A 20,541-nucleotide genomic window follows, 5' to 3' on the forward strand; every position below is an offset into this window, starting at 1 on the left:
CTCTCTTCCTACAATTGTATAAAGAAAAGCATGTGTGGCACTGAATTTCCCTCCTATGGTGATTGCCAAGACAGTACAAACTGAAAATATATTGACAAGTGAAAACACTTTAAGACATCTGCTGCACTTAGAAACACACCAGAAAAACAGACAGAAAGTCCCCCACTCTGCCCCTACTCTCTCTTTTCTCTGTAGGATTTGAACATTTACTGTCTCATGCCTTGTCATTTCCAGCCACTGGGAAGCATGTAATGTCCCATCTTTAGTCAGACACTCTTCTTTTCTGCAAGCGTTTGCCTCTGCTTGTAATTTTAAGGTCTCTGCTGTTTGCAGAGGAGCAAGAATAAAGTGCTATCTATAGCTCGGCTCTTGCCATGGGCCAAAATAAAATATGGATGTGTCTTCCCATGCTGTGCCAGCTGAACATTGCCAAGTTCTGACCTCCAATTGCTCCTGATGGCTCCTGACTGACAATCACAAATGTGTCCAGGTCATAAGATTTAAGAAGCCTGGAAACATCTTTAAAAACAAGTTTGGACACCCCTGACCTAAAGCATTTAAAGAATATACTTTGCAAGAAAGACACATCTGATTAAAAGTGGTAAATGGTGATAGCAATGCAAACGATTGAAAATACTTTTTTTTTTTTTTACTATTTTGACACATCTTTTTCACATCTTTGACAAAGATTTAATGGAAGACATTATGCACAAGGCATGACTTCTTCAGTCAGATATCTTAAATCTGTGTGTGAGTTAAGAGGCTTTGTAAGTGGTTTAGTGCAATCTTAAATGGTTCTGAGAGCCAAGATTACATGTAAAGTGAAATGCGTGGAAAGGCACTCTCACTACATAGATTTGAAGTTTGCTGAGCAACAGAGAGAAAGCCAGTAACATCCTATGACTACCAATCAACCCCTCACTGGATTCGTTGTTGACCATGTTTCAGATCCTATCTTAGGAAACAAGGCAGAAACAATGCATCCTGCAGAGCAGTGATGGTTGACCATGTATCAAAAAACCTCTCAGTAAGCAGTTTCTCTACAACCTTTCAAATAGTAGAGAGCAATTCTGTAACTGAACCTGGATGCCCTTATTTTTTTTATTTTTTTTGAGGGATGCTGACACTCTCGCATGTACATTTGGCAACTTTCTGCTTGACTGGGTCAGCCCAGCCAACATTACTGCCAAAAATATCAATATTTGCTCACCAGGCTCCCTGCTATGTCACAGCACTCGGCTAGCACTTGAGCAGGTTTTCTTGAGCTGTGGCAGAGTTCTTAACCCATGATCAGCACCAAGATTGTTTTCATATTGTTTGGTAAGTCATGACATTGTGAAAATTATCATTCTCACAGGTGAGTCACCCTCTCAGCAAATTTCACAGAGCTCATTCAGAGGGCAGCTGACCTAATGGGCTCAGCGCACATGGCAGCGATCCAGCTGAGCTTTGGGGAACCCCTCTGTATGCAACTAGCAAAAAAAAAAACATGTATTTATTCCCACTTTTTTCAAAGCAAATGTGTTCAGTGTTTCATTGTAACGCTCTACCACTCCATTAATCTGTGAGGCTTAAGAAGTGCTTCGTTGTCGACCCCTCTGAGTTTGGAAACTCTCATGTAAACTTATAAAATTGGGTTCTGGTCAGTAAGGATATTTTTGTCCATACTTAACTGAAAACTTTGAGCGTGACTGTAGTCAATTGTTTAGCTGTTACCTCTCTCAAAGGCTAGGCCTCCACATAATTTGGAACACAGCATGTTGGGTCAAAAGACCATATATCTACTCCTAGATCTTTGTCTTCTGTCTTTCTCTGTGTGAAGCTGGATGGAGTTCTCGAAAAATCTTAGTCAAGGTGCCCAGACTGTGTTATGGAATTATCATCCTAAGTTACACAAGGTCACGTGTGGGCCTTGAGGTCCTCAGCAGTATTAGTTGTTTGGCTTGGTTGAGAACAGTAGGTGCCAGTCTATCTTAACACTGTGGTGGCCAGGGTCAAAGAGACCTATTGCTGCCTTCATAGACATAATAGATAGCTTGCCGTTGATGTTCCAATCAGCGTAAACAGACATCTGTGTCTCCAGACTAGAATATGCTGACAATAACACCTGCATGAATAAAAACATTATCTTTGGCTAATTCTGGGCGTATGTATTTGTGATGTTCTTAGGGTTTAAAGTCTATCTACCAGCATGCAGAATGTGAGACCGACTCAGGCACTTCTGATGTACTTTGAGAGTGTCTCTAATTCTCCTTGGCCAAGCGTCAATAAATAATACAGCATAAGACATCAGAGGTTCCTGAACACTTTCTTCCTTCCTGACCTCACCATTGACCTTTGACTTCAGCATGAAAGCCATCTTCTACAGTGCATTCAATGGCAACTGTTTCCATTCTGTCTGCTGGGGCTTTTTCTTTGTGAGACTTTGTTTTACCTTGACCTATGACCCCACAAAGACCGGAGAAGTGATGAAGCATTCACCCAACATATGATTTGTGGGTTGTTTTTCAATGCCATGAGCTTGTTTTAGGCTCTAATGCTTGAATACATTACATTCAAGCTACTAAGGTCAAATGTATAGCTAAACCCATAATGTAACAATCATATTCCAATGCAATGTCTGAGGTAATATGACCAAAACTGTAGGTATTAATATGTCTGTATGTAACCTAGAGGGCACACAATAGACCAAACTGACCTAGAATGTAGATTCAAGTTTTATACAGTGATTGTGCAATGAGACACTGATAAATGTCCTCATGGTATAACTATGTTTAACATTTGACAGATTCTAAAGAAAACAAAAAGAATATTAATTATTTCCAGATCTTGCTGGAGTGTTACTGGGAAATTTCCGGTACAAGTTGGAGTGGAAATGAAGCAGAAAAGACATTATGCAAATATAATTATGATAGGGTGCCAATTTATCACACACCGAGATAATTCATCACACCCAGAAACAATCCAGTTAATTTAATACGCTGCAAGCAACACTATTTTTTCCTACAATGGCATATTGACCAAAGGCAGGCTAAGGAGAACAGCTTTGGATTGTCTCCTGAACAACCCAAAAAATGAATGGGTATCCATTTGTATGCCGACTTAAACAGAGGCCACATGATTTAAGGCATGCACACATTCCAATCTGTAACATTTCAGTTGTCTATTTACTTTTCAACCCTTTTGTTTTTTTTTACAGAGAAACAACTAATTATTTAGGGGGTCCAAGCATGAAGTTGTGATGCCTAATATTCTATCTTTAGTACATTTTTTTACTGCCTTTCTCCTCTAGGCCTTTTTGTTTTCTCCCCCAAATTAATTGCATACAGGCCTTCAAAGACAGTGTCTATGTGAACAGTTTGAATAAGTAGCATAACGCCTTTAATGAACTAAGAGTCTTTGAAATGCTGCAACCACAGAAACTTCGAGGCATATATTGACCATTACATGTGAGTGAGGAGCCCAAACCACATTTCAAAACAACCTCATAAAGATGGCTCATGAGTTGGCATGCAATCGACCCACATATATTGATCTGACATGGCTTTGGCGCTTATAAACCCATTTTTAGTGCCAAGTGTTGTTTTTTTTTTATGTCTGTGTTTTTTTGACAAAGGCTTTACATTGGATTACATTACCAAAGCTTCCTTGCTCAGTGAGTTACTACACCTAGACTATTCCTTTGTGTCCCCCCTTTTTTTTTCTCATCCTTTTTTCTGTAAATGATCTCATCAGCTGTTGTACTGTGCACTGAGGGCTTTGCTCATTCACTGCTTCCTGACAAACACAAAGCACTTCAGATTGCAGAAGCTATGATTGATGAAACAATGACACTGGCTGTTTTCATGCTGGAGTGGGGAAGAAAAACTAGACTTTTATGATGAACTGCTTTAAAAAAAAAGCTAATTCAGTACACACTTATTGGATTTATTACCTTAGTTTATCTTGTAGATTTATTTTAACATACAGCCTACCTGCTTAATCTTGGTTATGTGGTGATGTTTGTGCACACCCGTACATATGCAGTGAATGTCTATTTTTCAATCATCTTATTCATCTCTTTAAATGTCCCTCGTTGACAACACAGAACCTTAACGCTTTCCGTAGATTGGGCAAAAGGAAGAATGGGAAGTCTTTGTAATTATCTTCCATCTATTTGTCATTTGAAAGGATGACAAGCCTGATTTAGTATTAATCAAAACATTACCCTGAGCTAGCTTGAGTGTGCCAAGCTGGCAGCTATTTCTCATCAATGATGTCACATTAGCGATCTGAAGCTTGACACTGGATTATTACTCTCCAATCTTGAGTTCAATTAGAAGTCAGTAAACACTTGATAAGCTCGGTAATGACAGTGGTCTTGTGGGTGATGAAACAATCAGATTTTTTTGGGATTTGTTTTGATGAGACTCAATTCCTCTTGAGTAAATAGTATGAATATTTTAGGCACACAGTACATATCATTACCACTGTAAATCTAAAGAAGTCTTACCCCCAGTTATGACTCCAAAAACTCCATAGAGCTATGCAACTTTAATCCATCCCTGCCATGACCTTGTTCTTTCAAGAACAAGGACAAAACAAATCAGAAGTACTACTGACTGGCTATACCATTGCCCTGGTTTAGTTGTTAAGTTTTATTATTTGTCCAATTGGTTCTGCCCTAGTGCTTTAGTTGTAGAAAAACTGTGAAAAAAGAAAAACAACAACATGCAGATCACTGTAGTTCTTGAAGTCTTGAGGGAAATGTATGCTTTTTATTCAGCTTTTGTGAAGTGGCTCCACGGGAGGGGAAGACATTTTAAACTCCACTGTACTAGCTAGGGATCTTTGTCAAATTGAATGTTTCTCTTTTGTCTATTTTTAGCTAATATTTAGTTACACGTTTACTCCCACAAAGTTGCAAAAAGCTATGTATCCGTCAGCAGATTCTCAGTGGGTTACATGTGGTGTTGTGCCCAAGGCATTATCTGTGTTTACAATGTAAAATAAATACCTAGTAATTGCACTTGGCAATCTTTACAAACAACATCATTTCAATGAAAGGAATAAAAGGCACAACAGGAAAGCCTTTTGGGATATTAAAATGCTTAGCTATAGCAGAAATGAATTTACTGTGCAAGCTTTTTTCATTAGCTACAGTAGTATACATTTGTAGATAAAAACTTTTATCATAATATAACAACGATGGTTCATGCAAAGACAAATCACACTGCTTTCATAACAATGTATGTATTTGTTGGATCCGTTAAGTAAAGATAAGCACATGTATCACTTAAAGGAATAATATTTAACATATTTACTGTATTAAATCATAAAATTACCATGCAATGTCATCAGAGAGAGAAGGGAACATGCTCTGAGGGAACATGTTCTGTGTGATCCTGTTGACTGCCCGTGTCAACACCAAGGTTGCCAGATATGAAACAAATTTGAACAAAGCTACAGCCATGGAAGCAAACAAGCCTAATGGAGATGTTAGATTCTGCCAGTTCCATAAACATGGAAAAACTCGGCCTACCCACCTCACTGCAAGAGGCAGACACCAGGACGTCACGCCAGGTCGTGGTGACTTCTCCAAATATAAATATGTTGATTTCTCTTGCGAAATAGGCCAAAAACATTACCAACAACACCACCACACAAAGCTACAAAGACATGAGTTCAAGAGTTTCGCTTAAAATCACATCACATAATCACCATCAGGGATCTCTTAAGCTTTTACTGCCAAAGATGAGCACAAGTCTATTTAGTTAGTCTTCTATGTCGCTCAACTAGAGCCCTCTCGGTCTCTCCGTCTGTCTCTCAAACAGACACAAACCAAAGGAAACGTCTTAGGGTAGTTATCCTACGTATTTTAACTGCAAGCTGGCAGTGTTAAATTGTGCTCCTTTCAAGATCTTACCAGATAACTTTAGCTTAGCTTTTTATCACCCAGCTTAACTTTTGGTTCCATCCAAAAAACGTTACCATTGTATGTGTTTCTAGATCCATCGTGATCTACAAATACCAGGTTTGCGTGTTTATGACTTGAGTGTGAGTGCAACAGACTGCAGTCCACTTCTGTTCATAGTGCTGATATAGTGTGCTAGGTTAACACACAAAGCTTTAGGTCAATTTACTTCTAGTGCATTCGGAGGATGATTTGACCTTGAATTTTGCTGTCTCTATCACTCATAAAAATAAGTGAGAGGCAATAATGTTGGCAGGTGAAAAAAAATAAAAAACGCTGCTCTTGGTAGGACTCAAGCAGCTAAATGCATTGTGCTGCTCAACTCTCCTGATGTGAGGTAGACAGGGCTGATGAGAGTCACTCTGCATGGGAATTAGATGGATTGCTTGTTATTATTGTGAGGACCAGTTCAATGGCTCCAGCCAAGACACCCTCAGATCTGTGTTGGCAGAGCAGTGGTGTGAAGTGCTAACCGAATTACATCTGAAGTAGTTGTTCAGCTATAAAAGCTACTATTATGTTTGTTTGTGCTGTAATAAAATAGCATTTTTTTAAAAATCAGGCTATTATTATTATTATTATTATTATTATTATTATTATTATTATTAATATTTCAACTTCAATAACTGCATACTTCATACAGAGATTCTAAATCAGAGAATTATCACAGACCCGTTTAATCTCCAGAGGGGGAAAGCGGTCGATAAACGGTAAATAAAAAATGGCAGATAAAAGCAAATAATATTTTTTTTGTTTGCTTGTTTTTAATTTTATAAAATGAACTATTATCTATAAACTAGTCACACGTCGAGGCAGCACCCCGTGAAAGAATGGAGCCAAGAAGAAATTATGTATGTTTTCAGAGTTGACCGTAATGAACAACAGCACAGTCTCCTTTCCTTTTGTCCAGCAGACAGACACATTTAGCCGGAGGCCATTTCATCCCGTAGGGAGGTTGCTGCCGACCATCCAGAACAGTGCAATAGCAACATTAGCTGTATATCACCTCCTGCCATAAACTCCCAGGTCCCAGATGATGTGATTACATCTGTGTTTTTTAATGAAAAAAAAAGACAGTTGCATTTCTCACACATTTGGCAGATGTCAAAAAAAAAAAACTGTTTTGAATGAAGTATTGATTTTAATGTTAAATATGAAATGCAGTTGTATCCTTCCAGTACAGCGCAATGATGAGATCCTGGATTTTTGATCAAACCTTTCACATTAATCACATTAATTAAGGCGACAACCAACAAAAACAAGAGTGCAGGATGAAAAAACAAACTGGTCAATACTTGATTATTACTCCCAGTGGAGAATTTTGATATTTTATGTGGTTGTGGCTGACAAAACACTAAAATAGTAGCAATAATATATTTTTGTAAGTGTATAAGCTAGAGTCAGCATTTTGTGCTATCTGGAAATAGGAGGCTGGTCTCCGGTGAGCATTACAGTAATCTGATTTGATAAGATAAAAGCAGGGATAAATTCCTCAAGGTCTGCGAGGATAGAAAGCACCTCATTTTCAAAATGTTTTCGATCTACGGGACACAAGAGAATAAAGAAATACCTCTTAACTCTATTAGTGAAAGTGGTGACTATCTGAACCCTGCATATTCTGTGTTCACTCTTTTTCTTTCCTAAAAAGACTTTTAAAGGGCTCAGGAGAAATAATGCAACAAAACAAAACAACAATGTGCCAACACTTACAGGGTATCAGATTCTTAAATCTACTGGGTGCACAGTTTTACACCTAAGTTTACAACAGGTTCTGACCAGTTGTGATATAGACATATTGTGCAGTGAATGGTGCCAATATTGGAGGCGAGAAGTAGCAACTTTTTTTGTTCTCATTTCGTGCATTGATGACAAACACGTTGATGCACCTGCCTCTCATCTTGAAGGTCCAATGTGTAAGATTTAGTGGCAGTGTATAGACTGATTGCAACCCCTCACCTCACCTTTTCATTCATACCGTGAGAAGGCCATGGGTATGTCCTGGGTTACTGTAGAAACATGGCAGTTCAACATGGTAGACTCCATGGAAGAGGACCCACAATATAGATCAAAATAAATAAAGGCTCATTGTCAGTTAACAAAACTATAACAATTTTTATTTTCAGGTGATTATACACTAATAAAAAGATGGGTATGCATAACATATTCTATCTCCTCCTTATTCTTCAAACAGAGCCCCCTAAATATTACAGACTGGACCTTTAAAGCTGTCAACATCCACTGCATATACCGTTAACATTAGTATGTTTCACTCCCAAACACGACTGCCGAAGCAAAAGTAGTGCCTCTAAAAAACTTGAGCAATCCAAGTAGATAAGAAACGATTATTACACATAATGATGTGAAGAGGTAGAATTTACAGTGCGTGGGAAAAAGAAAGAGGCCCATTAATTAACAACCTGGTATTCCATTGTAACTGTGCTTAAGAAGATGAGGCATTACTGCAGGGATATTTTTTTTTTTGATGTAAGTATGAAACTGATAAAGCGCAGTGTCCATAGAGCCAATATGATTAGTTTTTAGTGGTTGTTGTTAGAAGTAGCTGTAGGTACTGTAAGGTTTTTGTCAGAGTCAACCTTATTAAACACTGTGCACTGTTTTTAAGAAATTATTTCTCTAAACATGTTTTTAATTATTCAGGGCAAGGTTGTTTGGTGTGATATATGAATAACCGTTTGTTTGAAAAAGTAGGACACAGTACTAGTGGCACATCTGTAAATAGTTACAACAATGTGATGTGAAGGATAAACATATAGGACCCCAAGACCTCTACAAAGAGCTCTTGATACTTAACTACATAACTATACCTGTATCTCACATCTGCATTTGAGCTGTAGGACTCCAAGCATATGATATGTATAATTTACCCTTCTAACAACACATGAAGGTCAGCAGTTGAAGACGGAGCTTGCTGCTGTGTACTAGAAACTGAGACGGAGAGGTAGGTGTGATGATAGCATTTGGATGGTGGTAACTGGTCCCTGAGCGATCCTCACAGAACAACATTTTGTGCATGCACCTGATTTACACTGTCCACGCTGCTCAATACATTACCAAAACCGTGGGAATCCTGCTGAATAATGAAATTGACAGGCCTCATTTGTTTGGTTGTCTGTGTAACAAAAGCCAATGCCATGCCTAACCCTGTGAGGCATAGCCCTAATCCCTGGGGATAATACTATTGAGTTCCGTTGAATGGGGTTATCTGTCAGCAAGGACAGACTGATAAAGGATGACTGGTGTTTGGAGACTTTTTGGGATGCTGAGCAGCACAGAACAGGTGGGACAGGAGTTAATCGCCTCTGTATTCAAATGTTGCAGTTTTATGCAGAGTACAGATGCCGAGGCAGAGGCATTAAATGAAATAGTTTGTGTGCCATCTTTTGGAAAATGCCAGAATGTTTATGAGACTGATGTCAGCTTCAGTAGGGTGTATATGAAAAAATAAAGTTTAAAATGTCAAAATCTGTCATGAAAAACTTTTATACAGAGTAAGAGCCCTGCTTTAATGCTTTACATTTTACTTACATATTGGCCATATACTGAATGAAATTCATAATTTCACTCACTTAAACTGATAATTAACTATCCTAACCTTAATCTATTTCATGTCACACGTGTTGTCAATCGGTCACTAGATTATTTTTTCCATACGGTATCTCAGGATTAATAACAATTTATTTAGTGCTCCATACTTGCTGGTAATTATTTGGTTCATGTATGTGTTTGTGTTTCATTACTGCTTTTCTTTGGGTGACTGGTTTGTTCTCTTATAATAATGGCAGCATTGGGTAATTACCTCAACAGATAAGTATAGACAGTGAGAGCCTTGACCTCTCTGCCTTCTGACTTAGTTCTTTATTCCCAGTGTCTAATCCAAATAATCTGCCTTTAACGTTGGATTAGAGCAAAAATCAACCCCCATCCCTTCACCACCTTGCATTATGTTCTGTTTCTTTTTTTAAATAACTTCTTTATCTGAAAACAGTGTCAACACTGGGTTGAGGACTTTAAATGCAATGGGACTGTTTGTGTTAAATAAAGGATAAAATAGCGGGTCAGCAGACAAAACGTCAAGGGACCTATACATATAAGTGTGTCCTAAATATAATAGGGGAGAAGATATAAAAAAGAAGACTTTTCTAAATGCGTTCATTTTTGGAGGTGAAAAGATAATTGACCTGTAAGGTCACATCATGAGATAGTAGTGATTACTCATGTCACTTGTCTCTGTAGTGAATCTATTTGCATGTTTGAGTAAAGGAATCTAGGGAATTCAATTTAGAGAGACAAATGAGGAAGATCCTTAAAGGTCAGCATGATATATCCACGCTTTACCGTGTTTGAAAGTTTGATTGTTAGATCCATCAGCTACGGTCGGGGATTTAAAGGCTGTGTCAACTTAACTTACGTTTTTATCCTTCAAATAACTGGTAAATGGTAATTCGACTAGAAACCATCAGTTTCTCTGTTGTTGAGCTGTAAGTAAACTTATTTCGACTGGCTCAAACATAGATCAGCAATGTGCTTTGATATAAATGAGATCATTTTATATCCTAACATAAAAAAGATTCTCAGTGGTTAGTCCTTTTTCCAGCCTATCCTACGTAATGGACACAGTCAGCTGCAAACAGCTTGTGTAATCACAGTTATGTAGCGTGATAAACACTATGGGAGCAAGAGGGCATTTCCACAAACTTAAGTCATGCATAATTCAGTATGACATGAATAACCAGGGCACCCTCCAACTCAGTCAGCACCCTTCAATTATTTAGTCTGACTTTGGAGAGGAGTTCAACTGAATATTGTATCAACAACAATTTCTACATAGCCTGAGATTATAACATTTGGGTAACTTGCTTTAGAATCTCTACAGTAGACAGTTTTAAAGTGTCACGTCTGACTTTTTGCCCTTCACTTGAAGTGCAGACCCCTGCCTATGTTTAGCAAGGGTTAACACGCCATCCACTGACACGCCTCAGCATCTAATCGACCACACTGATGGCCTCTGCCACTTGACCTTTACACATTTCATTAAATTACATGACACTGCATTACATTACTACCTGACACACAAAGTCAATAGCTATGTTCACCGAGAAGGGGCAGTGGGTATCACTGCATCATCATTGTTGTTTCACTGTTGATGTGGTTTCAGGAGGTAAGTAAATGCTAAAATATAACTGAAGGAATACAAGGATTGTTATATTATCACCAGCATGAAGAGATGACGTGAGTCATACAAAACCGCCTATTTTTGACTAAATGAAAGCAGTACATGCTGTGCTATCAAGAACACGGGTGGGCTGGCCAGAGCCAAAGTGAACTGTCCAGGCTGGTCCATCTGGGGAGCTGGCACTGAGAGCCTCGGCGGATGTACAAATCACGCTTGCAAAAGCAGGACAACCACCACTGAGCACAACAGATTTTCTATGACAAATGTTTGTTCATAGTTGAATGATAGAAATAAAACCAGCACAATAGTGTTATTATTACAGCTATTACAGTACATGCATGCATACAATCATTATATTTCCAAATACTAAATACTTTCAGAAATGTGTTCAGACAGTCAACCTACCTCGTTTTTCAAAATTATGCTTGATCTCGTTGTCCTTGCACATCATGTCAGTCTGCCCAATGTTAACTCCGTAGTCATCCTGGGCCTTACCATCATTCAGCTTAGGGTGGAGCTGGTTGGGAGTAGAGTTAAGGGAGTGTCCACCTGGGTCCTCCTCGTCACAGTCGTAATCATCAAGAATGGGGGTCTCACGTATGGGCATTCCAATGACAGAGCTTCCATGCTGGTGTGTGTTTCTAGAGCCCCGGTAGCTGTCACGGCCCTGGGGTCCAAGCAGAACAGAAGGAATGTAGTGGATCTCATGGGTGGCCTCGGTACTGGCACTCTTCTGGGGGATACGACGACGCTTGCACCATCGGTGGCGTGTATATAGGACGAGGGTGAAGAGGAGAATCAGGAGGAGGAGGGCAATGAGGCCTCCCTGAGGGATAAAAGACAAAGACAAAGGGGAGAAAGAGAATATAAAAGGATGGACACAAGGACGACAACGCTGACATTCACCTTTAATTGGTAATGTCGGTCTCTCACGTTGTACACAACAATACAAATGCAAAAAAAAACAAAATAAGACTTTACTTCTAACAATAACAACTACAATCACTGCACCAGAGCCAGTTATAATGGATTGGATGCCAATTATCACCATTTGCTAGCTATTGAAGAGGTCTGGCAATCAGCACTTCAATATGCGAGTTCTGAAAGCAGCATGAGGGAGCTAACACAGCCCTAAAGAGACTAAATAATTTGTGTCCAAAACTCCAATATACGGCAAATTATTTAATATGTGAAAAGAGAATATTCTCAAAAATAATAACCTCGCACACTCATCATCATAAAGCAAGGGGTTTGACATTGCGTACCCCTCCTCCCCCCTCAGACCAAATGACACTGATATTGCAACTTGAAAATGTATTAGAAAAGGTAACTGCCAGTATTATTTCTTTGTCTTATTATAATGTGAGGTTTTTGGGGATGAAAACAGGAAGCATAATATTGCCATGTACTGAGTAAGTTATATATGTGCTGAATTAGCTATTGGCAATTAGGACGCATCTCCTCATTTCACGCTATATCTTTGCATCTCAGCCGCCGAGCTCCCCCCTCATCAACTATCTCACGAAAACAACTGTCATATAGACAAACGGCTGTCACAAATCGGCACTAATGAACAAGCGTACAGTATGTCAGCATGTCAGACATATGCATTTTGTAAGGGCTTGACAAATACTAATTGGTCTTCTGTATGACAATCACATTTCTTGTCAGTAGGATTAGGAATGAATGAAAAAGTCCCTTAAAAAGGGTGGCGAGGTGTGTATTTCTGGACTTATTTCCAAAAAAAAAAAAAAGAAGAGGAATGATACACAGGGGACCCGTTAGCAAGTAATTCGAAGGTTGGAAGGATACAGACAGACACTAATTCACACACACACACATACACACACACAATAAAATTGCTATACAGCACATTTAGGATTTTTATTGCCTAAAATCAGCACTTTGTTAGTACATTGTGCACTATATATATAGTCAGACATACAGAGGTCACATTCACATATATGCATGGCCATGCACAGGAGACAAAAAAGTCAAAGTACAATTTAAAAATGACCATAACTTTGAATAAGCACCTCTCAACAAAGAATGATGAATTTCTTCCATGGCTACTAGTTGGGACTGCATTGTATTGTGCAACTGTCCCTGTTATTGTGTCCAATCCCTATTAATAATCTCTCCAGCACATATACACAGAAGTCAGGGAGAAATACTTTTCTTTGTAGCAATGCTGCATCTGGACTCCTATATTTAGAGTGTCACACACACCAATGCCCCAGGGTTGTTAGCCTGTTTTGCCCTCCCTTTCTTCCTCAAGCATTTACTATGGGTACTGCAAATTCACCACGGAGCATCATATTTCTCCATGGTTCACCCAATATCTCACCATCATAGAAACATCAAACACCCTGCCATACATGCTGTAGCTGGATGATAATGTAAATCCATATGCACAGAAAGGATGGTGGAAAGAGAGAGAGGGGGGGGGCATGACTTATTCTTTGATTTTTCACAATGACATTCAATAGGTGAGATGTAGTATTTGATTCAGCATGACATGGCAACCTAAAGGTGATATATATATATATATATATTGTGGTGTCAGATGGAACATGCAACATCAGCACTTTTGCAAGCACATTTAAAGATGTGGTGATATTCACAGAAATGACACATGCATATGTGCATACACATACACACACACACAGGGAAGAAGGTTGTGCACACACACATGCACAAATGTGGACACACACACACACACACACACACACACACGGATGGAAACTAAATCACGACAGAATAATAAATAAAATCCACGAGGGGTCATTCATCACAACATTTAAAATTCCATCTTCATGAGGAAAAACAAACCCCTTTGAAATTATAACTCATGCACTGCTGGGTGTCCATAAATCAAACTACGCTGAGAGGAGAGGCGGCACAGAGGACTACTACCACGGACAAACTTGTTCATTAATCTCCAATAGGATGGCAGCTTTGCAGAAATGCAGTCCCACAAAACTCCCCTTAGCCTGCACTTCCACATTAATTCCAGCTGAAGAATAGCAAAAACATATGAAGGCGTATGTTTCATTTTAGCAGCAGGGTGATAATGGAGTGACGTTGCATGGCCCTGCAGCACCACTGAGAAATGGTGATGTAAACCTACAAAGAAAAGGTTGAAATCTCGGTTTTAAAATGATCTTCCCTTTTGGCAGGCCAAAACATAAGGCAGAAATATTTTTCTGTAGCTCTGTGAAGTCTTGATTCAGTGTCGCTGTAATTCCACATCACCTGATTGTCAGTGGACAGCAAAGAAAGAACTGTCCATTTGACATGGAAATTTAAAGTAATTGCTGCTTGTACAATTACCATGCATGAGCAAGACATGTTTGACATTTTAAACCTTAATTAGCCACCTTATATTTAAATTTTAATGCTGCAGACTTGGTAATCAACCACTGTTACAGTATAGACAGTCTAAAAGCTTTCCAAAGTGCAAGCACGAGGCATTTGTCTTTCTTTTCATAGCTCTGTTAATTTGATTCTGTCTCTGTCACATCAGTGCCCTTAAGATTATCTCGAATTCCCTTTCCCGTATCAACTCACAATATTTTCCTCTGCACTTCCCACTTTTTTGTTCTCTCTCCCTCCCGATTACTGTGTCTCTCAGTCTCCATTCCCCTTCATGTTTGATCACATCTGTCTTCCACTCTTCAGTACAACAGCCATATAAATTCACAGTGGCAGATGTAGCCATGAGGGAAAATGGGTTTTCTGTTCATCTTCAGACCCTACAAATCCCTGCTGCTTTAGTCCTAAGTGACTTCAGGGGAAGGAGAGTGGCTGGAAGTCCCATAATTCCGCTATTTTCGGTACTATAGGTTTACTTCAGTCTGTGTTTATTTTCCTTACTTTCCTTAATAATGCTCCCATTTCCCATCTGAATTACCTTGCATGTTTTCCTTCTCCCTGACACACTCCCCCCATTAGTTTACCCATGTAAATGTTCTGTCTTTCAACTGTTGTCCCCGCTTTTTACCTTTCATGTCCAACCCTCACATTCCCCCTTTTCCTCTCCACTGTGGATCATATTGCCTCTTTCCTTCCATCATTCCCTGACAGCCATGCCTCTTATCATTGTATCCCTTCTCACTTACTTTTTATCCTCACTCTTTCACAGACTGAATGTAGTATTTGGCCACAAACGCCAGCACTGAATTATTCAACGTTTTTGATCACCCTTTTTTTCAACAGACATATTGTAATTCCTTAGATTAAACTATTTAGCCATGACAGTCATCTTAAAAGTACAGGAGAAGAAGGACAGCAGCAGGTTTATATTTTTTGTTGGTGCATATTAAAGTGAACAGTGATCATTCTGAATTATATGGGTTTAGTGTATGACCTCAGAATGAACCTGAAAGCAGTGGATGCAGCTTTGGAAGTCATTTAGTTGTCAAGTGAAAGTCAAGTTATAAGGGAAAAAAAAGATTTGCAGTTTTTTAAAATACTAAATCATGCTCCTACTGGAGAATGTTTATCGGATCACTTTACATCATTTTAGTGTTCACTGTAATTCATAAAGCCCAACATTAAAAATAAAAAAACCTTGTGATGCAGTTTTAGGGCTGGGTTAGAAAAAAATCAATAGCAAACATTAGCAAATGTGAGCCTAATACATTCTAGTAATTCTGTTTTCTCCCACATTCAGAACACATTACACTAAAATATCCACTATTATGTGAAAGCAATGAATAGGATTTTGTTAGATGGACGACTTGCAAAAAAAATGCAATGCAATTAACAGTGAATTAACATTTGTTTTTTTCCTGGCTGCTTATTTCTTCAAGGGAAATCGTGTTAGTTATACTGACCTGGAATATGTGAGCAATGTTCAGTGAAAGCCACTGAAAAAAATGATGGAGCAGGGAGGATAAGGATAAAATGAATGAATGGAATCTTCACCCAGTCTTTGGCATTGTTACAGCATTAAAAGGTCCAATGTGTAAGATTTAGGGGGTATATTTACAGAATATGGCAGGAATTGGATATAATAAGGTAATAATGTTTACATTAGGTTGCAATACTGTGAAAATAAAAATCATTATGTTTCTGTTACTTTATAATGAGCTCTTTATATCTACAGACACCATGGGTCTCCAGATTCTGCCATGTTAAACCACTTTGTTTCTACAGTAGCTTCAAATGAACAAACTAAACACTGGCTCTGGCTTTCACACATTTCGCAGCCGCTGTAGTTTGTGGTAAGGTGGGGGTTGCGATCCACAATTACACTGCTAGATGCCACTAAATCCTACACACAAGACCTTTACGATAACACTCCGCCAGCTACCCACCAGCCAGTGGTCAAGTCATCTATAGGGTTAGTTAATCGTTCATTCGAAAATGGTTTTAAGTTCAATTTAAAACACAAGCATGCAAGGCCAATAGCCAGTAGCTCGAACATCCTTACAGGCACTTTAGAGAGAATCACTGAGTTACACTGCAGCTTTTAATTCCCAGGGTCACGCAAACTGCACTTGCTGAATTGTGACAGTTTACATGGCCACTTGAACATAAATACCAGGTTATAGTCAATCTCAGGGAGTAGTAAGTTAAGAGGTTAAGAAACCCAAAGACAAACCTCATTAGCCCTAATCATTAGGCTTGATTGTAGTGAATGTGAATTAAAGATATTCAATCACTGAATAATTGTAGACACCCCCTAGTGTGTGTTAATGAAGGAAGTAGAAATGTGCAGGGTCCTAATTGCTTTTAAATAAAGCCACACAGTGCTTCCATAAATGATTCTCAGTTAAATTTTCGCTGTCAGTCTGTTTGAAAGTTATAACATAACCTGATGTTCATACTTACTCATAAAACTTAGATTATTTGCATTAGCATATCGGATGCAATTTCCTGTTCAGTATTAAAACTTTTTTTTCATTAAACTTATTATTTTTCTTAAATGAATTCTATATGATATTAACTTTTGTATTTCTTCTTCAAAGAGTTCAATCCCCTGAGAATCTTTTATATTGAATATAAGGCATCTTAAGTTTTCATGAAAAATTATATTAGAGCTTGTTTTTCACCAGCCGGGTTGCATTGCAAGATATGCGGTCAGCAAAGATGTAGCAACATCTTTAGTTGTGTGTAGATGTTTTTTGCTCTGATATTATTCCTTCATATTCATGCTGTTGTATCTCTGCAGTCTCATTCAGAAGCCATTTCTTCTGTTGAGGACAAAAATAGCGCTGTCACCATGGATCTCTCAGATGTGTCACCTCTCTTTGGCCCTATCAGAGAGAGCTCAAATAGCAGATGTTTAGGCAGATGCTTTGCTACATTCCATATTCAAAACAAAAGTGAGTGGCATGAAGTCAGTAAAAACAACATCATGGTAAATATCTCCATACTGTAATGTGATGGCTGTAAATGTATGTAAATGGTTATTTACCACTACAGTGCCTCCGTCATATTCCTTTTTAAATCTAAGATGTGATGTTTTTGATTGTGTGTTTATGAGAACTTATTTACTGAGTGTGTACAAAGGTTTAGCGTTCATTTCATTTTAAATGATATCTTGTTTTGTTGTTTATATATACAGTATATGTGAAGCTATGATGTTGATATTGTTTATCATGGTATCAAAATCTTGTTGTGATACGTCTTTGATTGTCTTTTTGCATATTTCATTAAAAGAAAACAGTAAGTGTGTGCCAAGTGGTTAGAAAGAAACAAACACACAAACTGCATATACATAATTGATGGCAACTTCACTCAATCAAACTCTCAAACCGCATCATCTTTAAGAGCTAAGAAGTCTGATGATCAATTATATTGATCTGCTTTTCACCCTTGCTTCAATATCTCCCGTGGTGCATCAAGATGAAGAAAAACTGGACTTTTAATGTGTACTTTGGCACAACTGCGATTCCCTTATGATCTTAATAAGCTCCTTTATGCAGCGAAACAACACAGCTCTGAGCCAACACATCCAACACATGCTCTGTGGTTTAGCCACCATCTGTGCACAGTAGAGGCAACGGCTCACTGAACCCTAGGAACCTAATACCTAATACCTCCTGCTCCAGGGGAAGAGTGGACTACCAATCTTCGGTGTATTCTTTAAAGCAGGTGCCACTGTGACATGCTGAATTCAGACAGCCAAACAGAAACAAAAGGTAGCAGATGATGTGCATGTATTACCACAAAAAATCCACAGATGACGTGCCTTGAAGCATTGGATATGAATGCAAGCTAGCACAGAAGCCCAGGTGTAAGCACAGTCATATAAATGGGCTACTTTCACATAAAAACAAACACACCTTTCGATGGCTTGTTTCTATGCTCATGCCAAAGACCTTTAAAAACATTCTTTACCTCGCTATGCGTCTTTTTCTTTTCACCATCCTTTATATGTCGACTGCCTACTCTTTCTTATCCCCCCTCCCACAGTGTCGTATCTGTTTCTCCTATCACTCTCTCGCAGCAGGAAGTTAAAGTGGCATGTGCCCTAGCATCTGCTCTCCATTCTCTCTGTCCAACTAGAAGTCGCAGCGTGAATGACAGGACTTGGCTCTCTGGTTAATGTTTCCACTCGGCTAATTCACCTTGGCGAGACCGTCTCTGTCCATTACCTGGGCGCGTGGAGAAAGAGTTACTAGTTTCGAACACATAACACAAATATTATCGGTCTTTAGACAGGGCTGATATTACCTTTACACGATCTTGCTTTTAAAGATGGTAGAATGGAAGATGTTTGGCACAAAGGTTGACTCATTTTGTTTTAATTTGAACACTTGGCAACGTGGCATTTTTGAATGCACAACAATATCTACAAACAAATGGATCATTTGTTGTCCCCTCTCCAATACTGCATATGTGTGTAGGAGGCTTTGAATCAACACTCTGTGCTCTTGTTAATACATGTTTTGTTCAGTTGTTGAGAAATGTGATATAAAAAGGTTTCATAAAAAAGGTATATGTATATCCTAATTGGTAGGGTAACACTTTTTGCTGCAAGTGAAATAATGTATTTTGGAGTGACAATAATTGTAAAAGCTATGTAAATCACAGGAGAAATTACATTGACCAAAACTCTGTACCTAATCATAAAATCTGATTAGATTGCGATTGAAAACTGAATGAAAATCTCACACAGCTTAACTGGAAAGCACCGGGTCGACCTTTCCATTTTGTCCCTCTCGCCATGAGAACTAATGCATGTTTCCATCATCCACTACCCGTCCCCTTTTCAATTGCCTTGAGACCCATCCCTTCATTATCCACCTCTACATACCACCCAGCTTTTACATACCACTATACTTAATCTATCACAGGGAAAAAAAATCTGAGGGCAGATAATGCTGTTTTGAGCCCTGGCCTTGTGAATTAGAATGGAGTATTAGGGCTGATTTTCTAGCGTGGTGCTCCCGCCCACCCAATGCCTCTCTCCCAGGCCTTTTCTAGCTTTAGCCCATGCCCCTACACCCACCACTTTCTTCTCTCAGCCAGCCAAACAATAAGTCTGTTTCAGGGTCTCCAAGCTCAGGGCCTCTACAGAAAAATGAAGTCTGTATCCACAGCATAGATTACAGAGATACATAAATCACATCTCAGCTATGAAAGGGTAGTTCTTTATACATATGGAACACTTGCAGAGCAAAGTAATTATTTAAAAAGGTACTGTGCTTGTGTTTATAAAAACTGGATTATTTTCCACATTTAGCCATGCCACACAACAAGAAAAACCTGATTTGCCACATTTAGCCATGCCACACAACAAGAAAAACCTGATTTGTATGTTATATACACACAGTAAAATGTAAACACTACATGTACTTCACCTGATCTTTTACACCTTACAAGCATCAACATGTTTCTTTCAATTGTCTGTATATTTATAACTTTTTACAAAAATCAAACATTGTTATCATTGTGTCTTTTCTTGTCTTGCTAGCTGGTCGCCAGTATTACATCTACTTTAATTGAAAGGTACAGTCCATTTCTTTCAGTGAGGAACATATTCCTGACCAAAAATAATTAGCATTATAAGGAGATCCCTCTTTAAATTGACATATTACTGTTATACGCTGTAAAATGACAGTGACAATGAGCTCTGGGAGCACAGCAACAATTAAATTGGGTCTTTTCCATAAAAGAGGAAATGGGTCTCATGCAGTGATGGGCTGCACGGCTGATAGAAAATCAGTATTTACTAAAATCTACAGGGGCATTCAGTTAAACATTTTCCATTATACCACCCAATGGGCATTTCAAAGCATAATCATACATAGATTTGTTCTGGCTTTCCCTGTGAAAGGAAACTTTTATCTTTGTTTTCAATTCACAGTTTGTTTCTTTTCTAGCTGCATACGGTTCAGGGTGAAAAAAAAATTATTCCTATTTTCTAGTTACTGTATAA

The 20,541-nt window shown here is 38.6% G+C and overlaps 1 protein-coding gene across 2 annotated transcripts in view; it reads right to left on the reverse strand.

The window, feature by feature from the left end:
- astn2 (astrotactin 2) overlaps positions 1-20,541 on the reverse strand; it is a 240,246-nt gene that overhangs the window by 158,884 nt on the left and 60,821 nt on the right. For both annotated transcript variants that reach the window (XM_027282013.1, XM_027282012.1), the window contains exon 3: positions 11,553-11,973. In XM_027282013.1, coding sequence (XP_027137814.1) covers positions 11,553-11,973 — 421 coding nt within the window. The remainder of the gene's footprint in view (positions 1-11,552; positions 11,974-20,541) is intronic.

This window comes from Larimichthys crocea, chromosome IX, assembly GCF_000972845.2.
Source record: "Larimichthys crocea isolate SSNF chromosome IX, L_crocea_2.0, whole genome shotgun sequence".
NCBI lineage: Eukaryota > Metazoa > Chordata > Actinopteri > Sciaenidae > Larimichthys > Larimichthys crocea.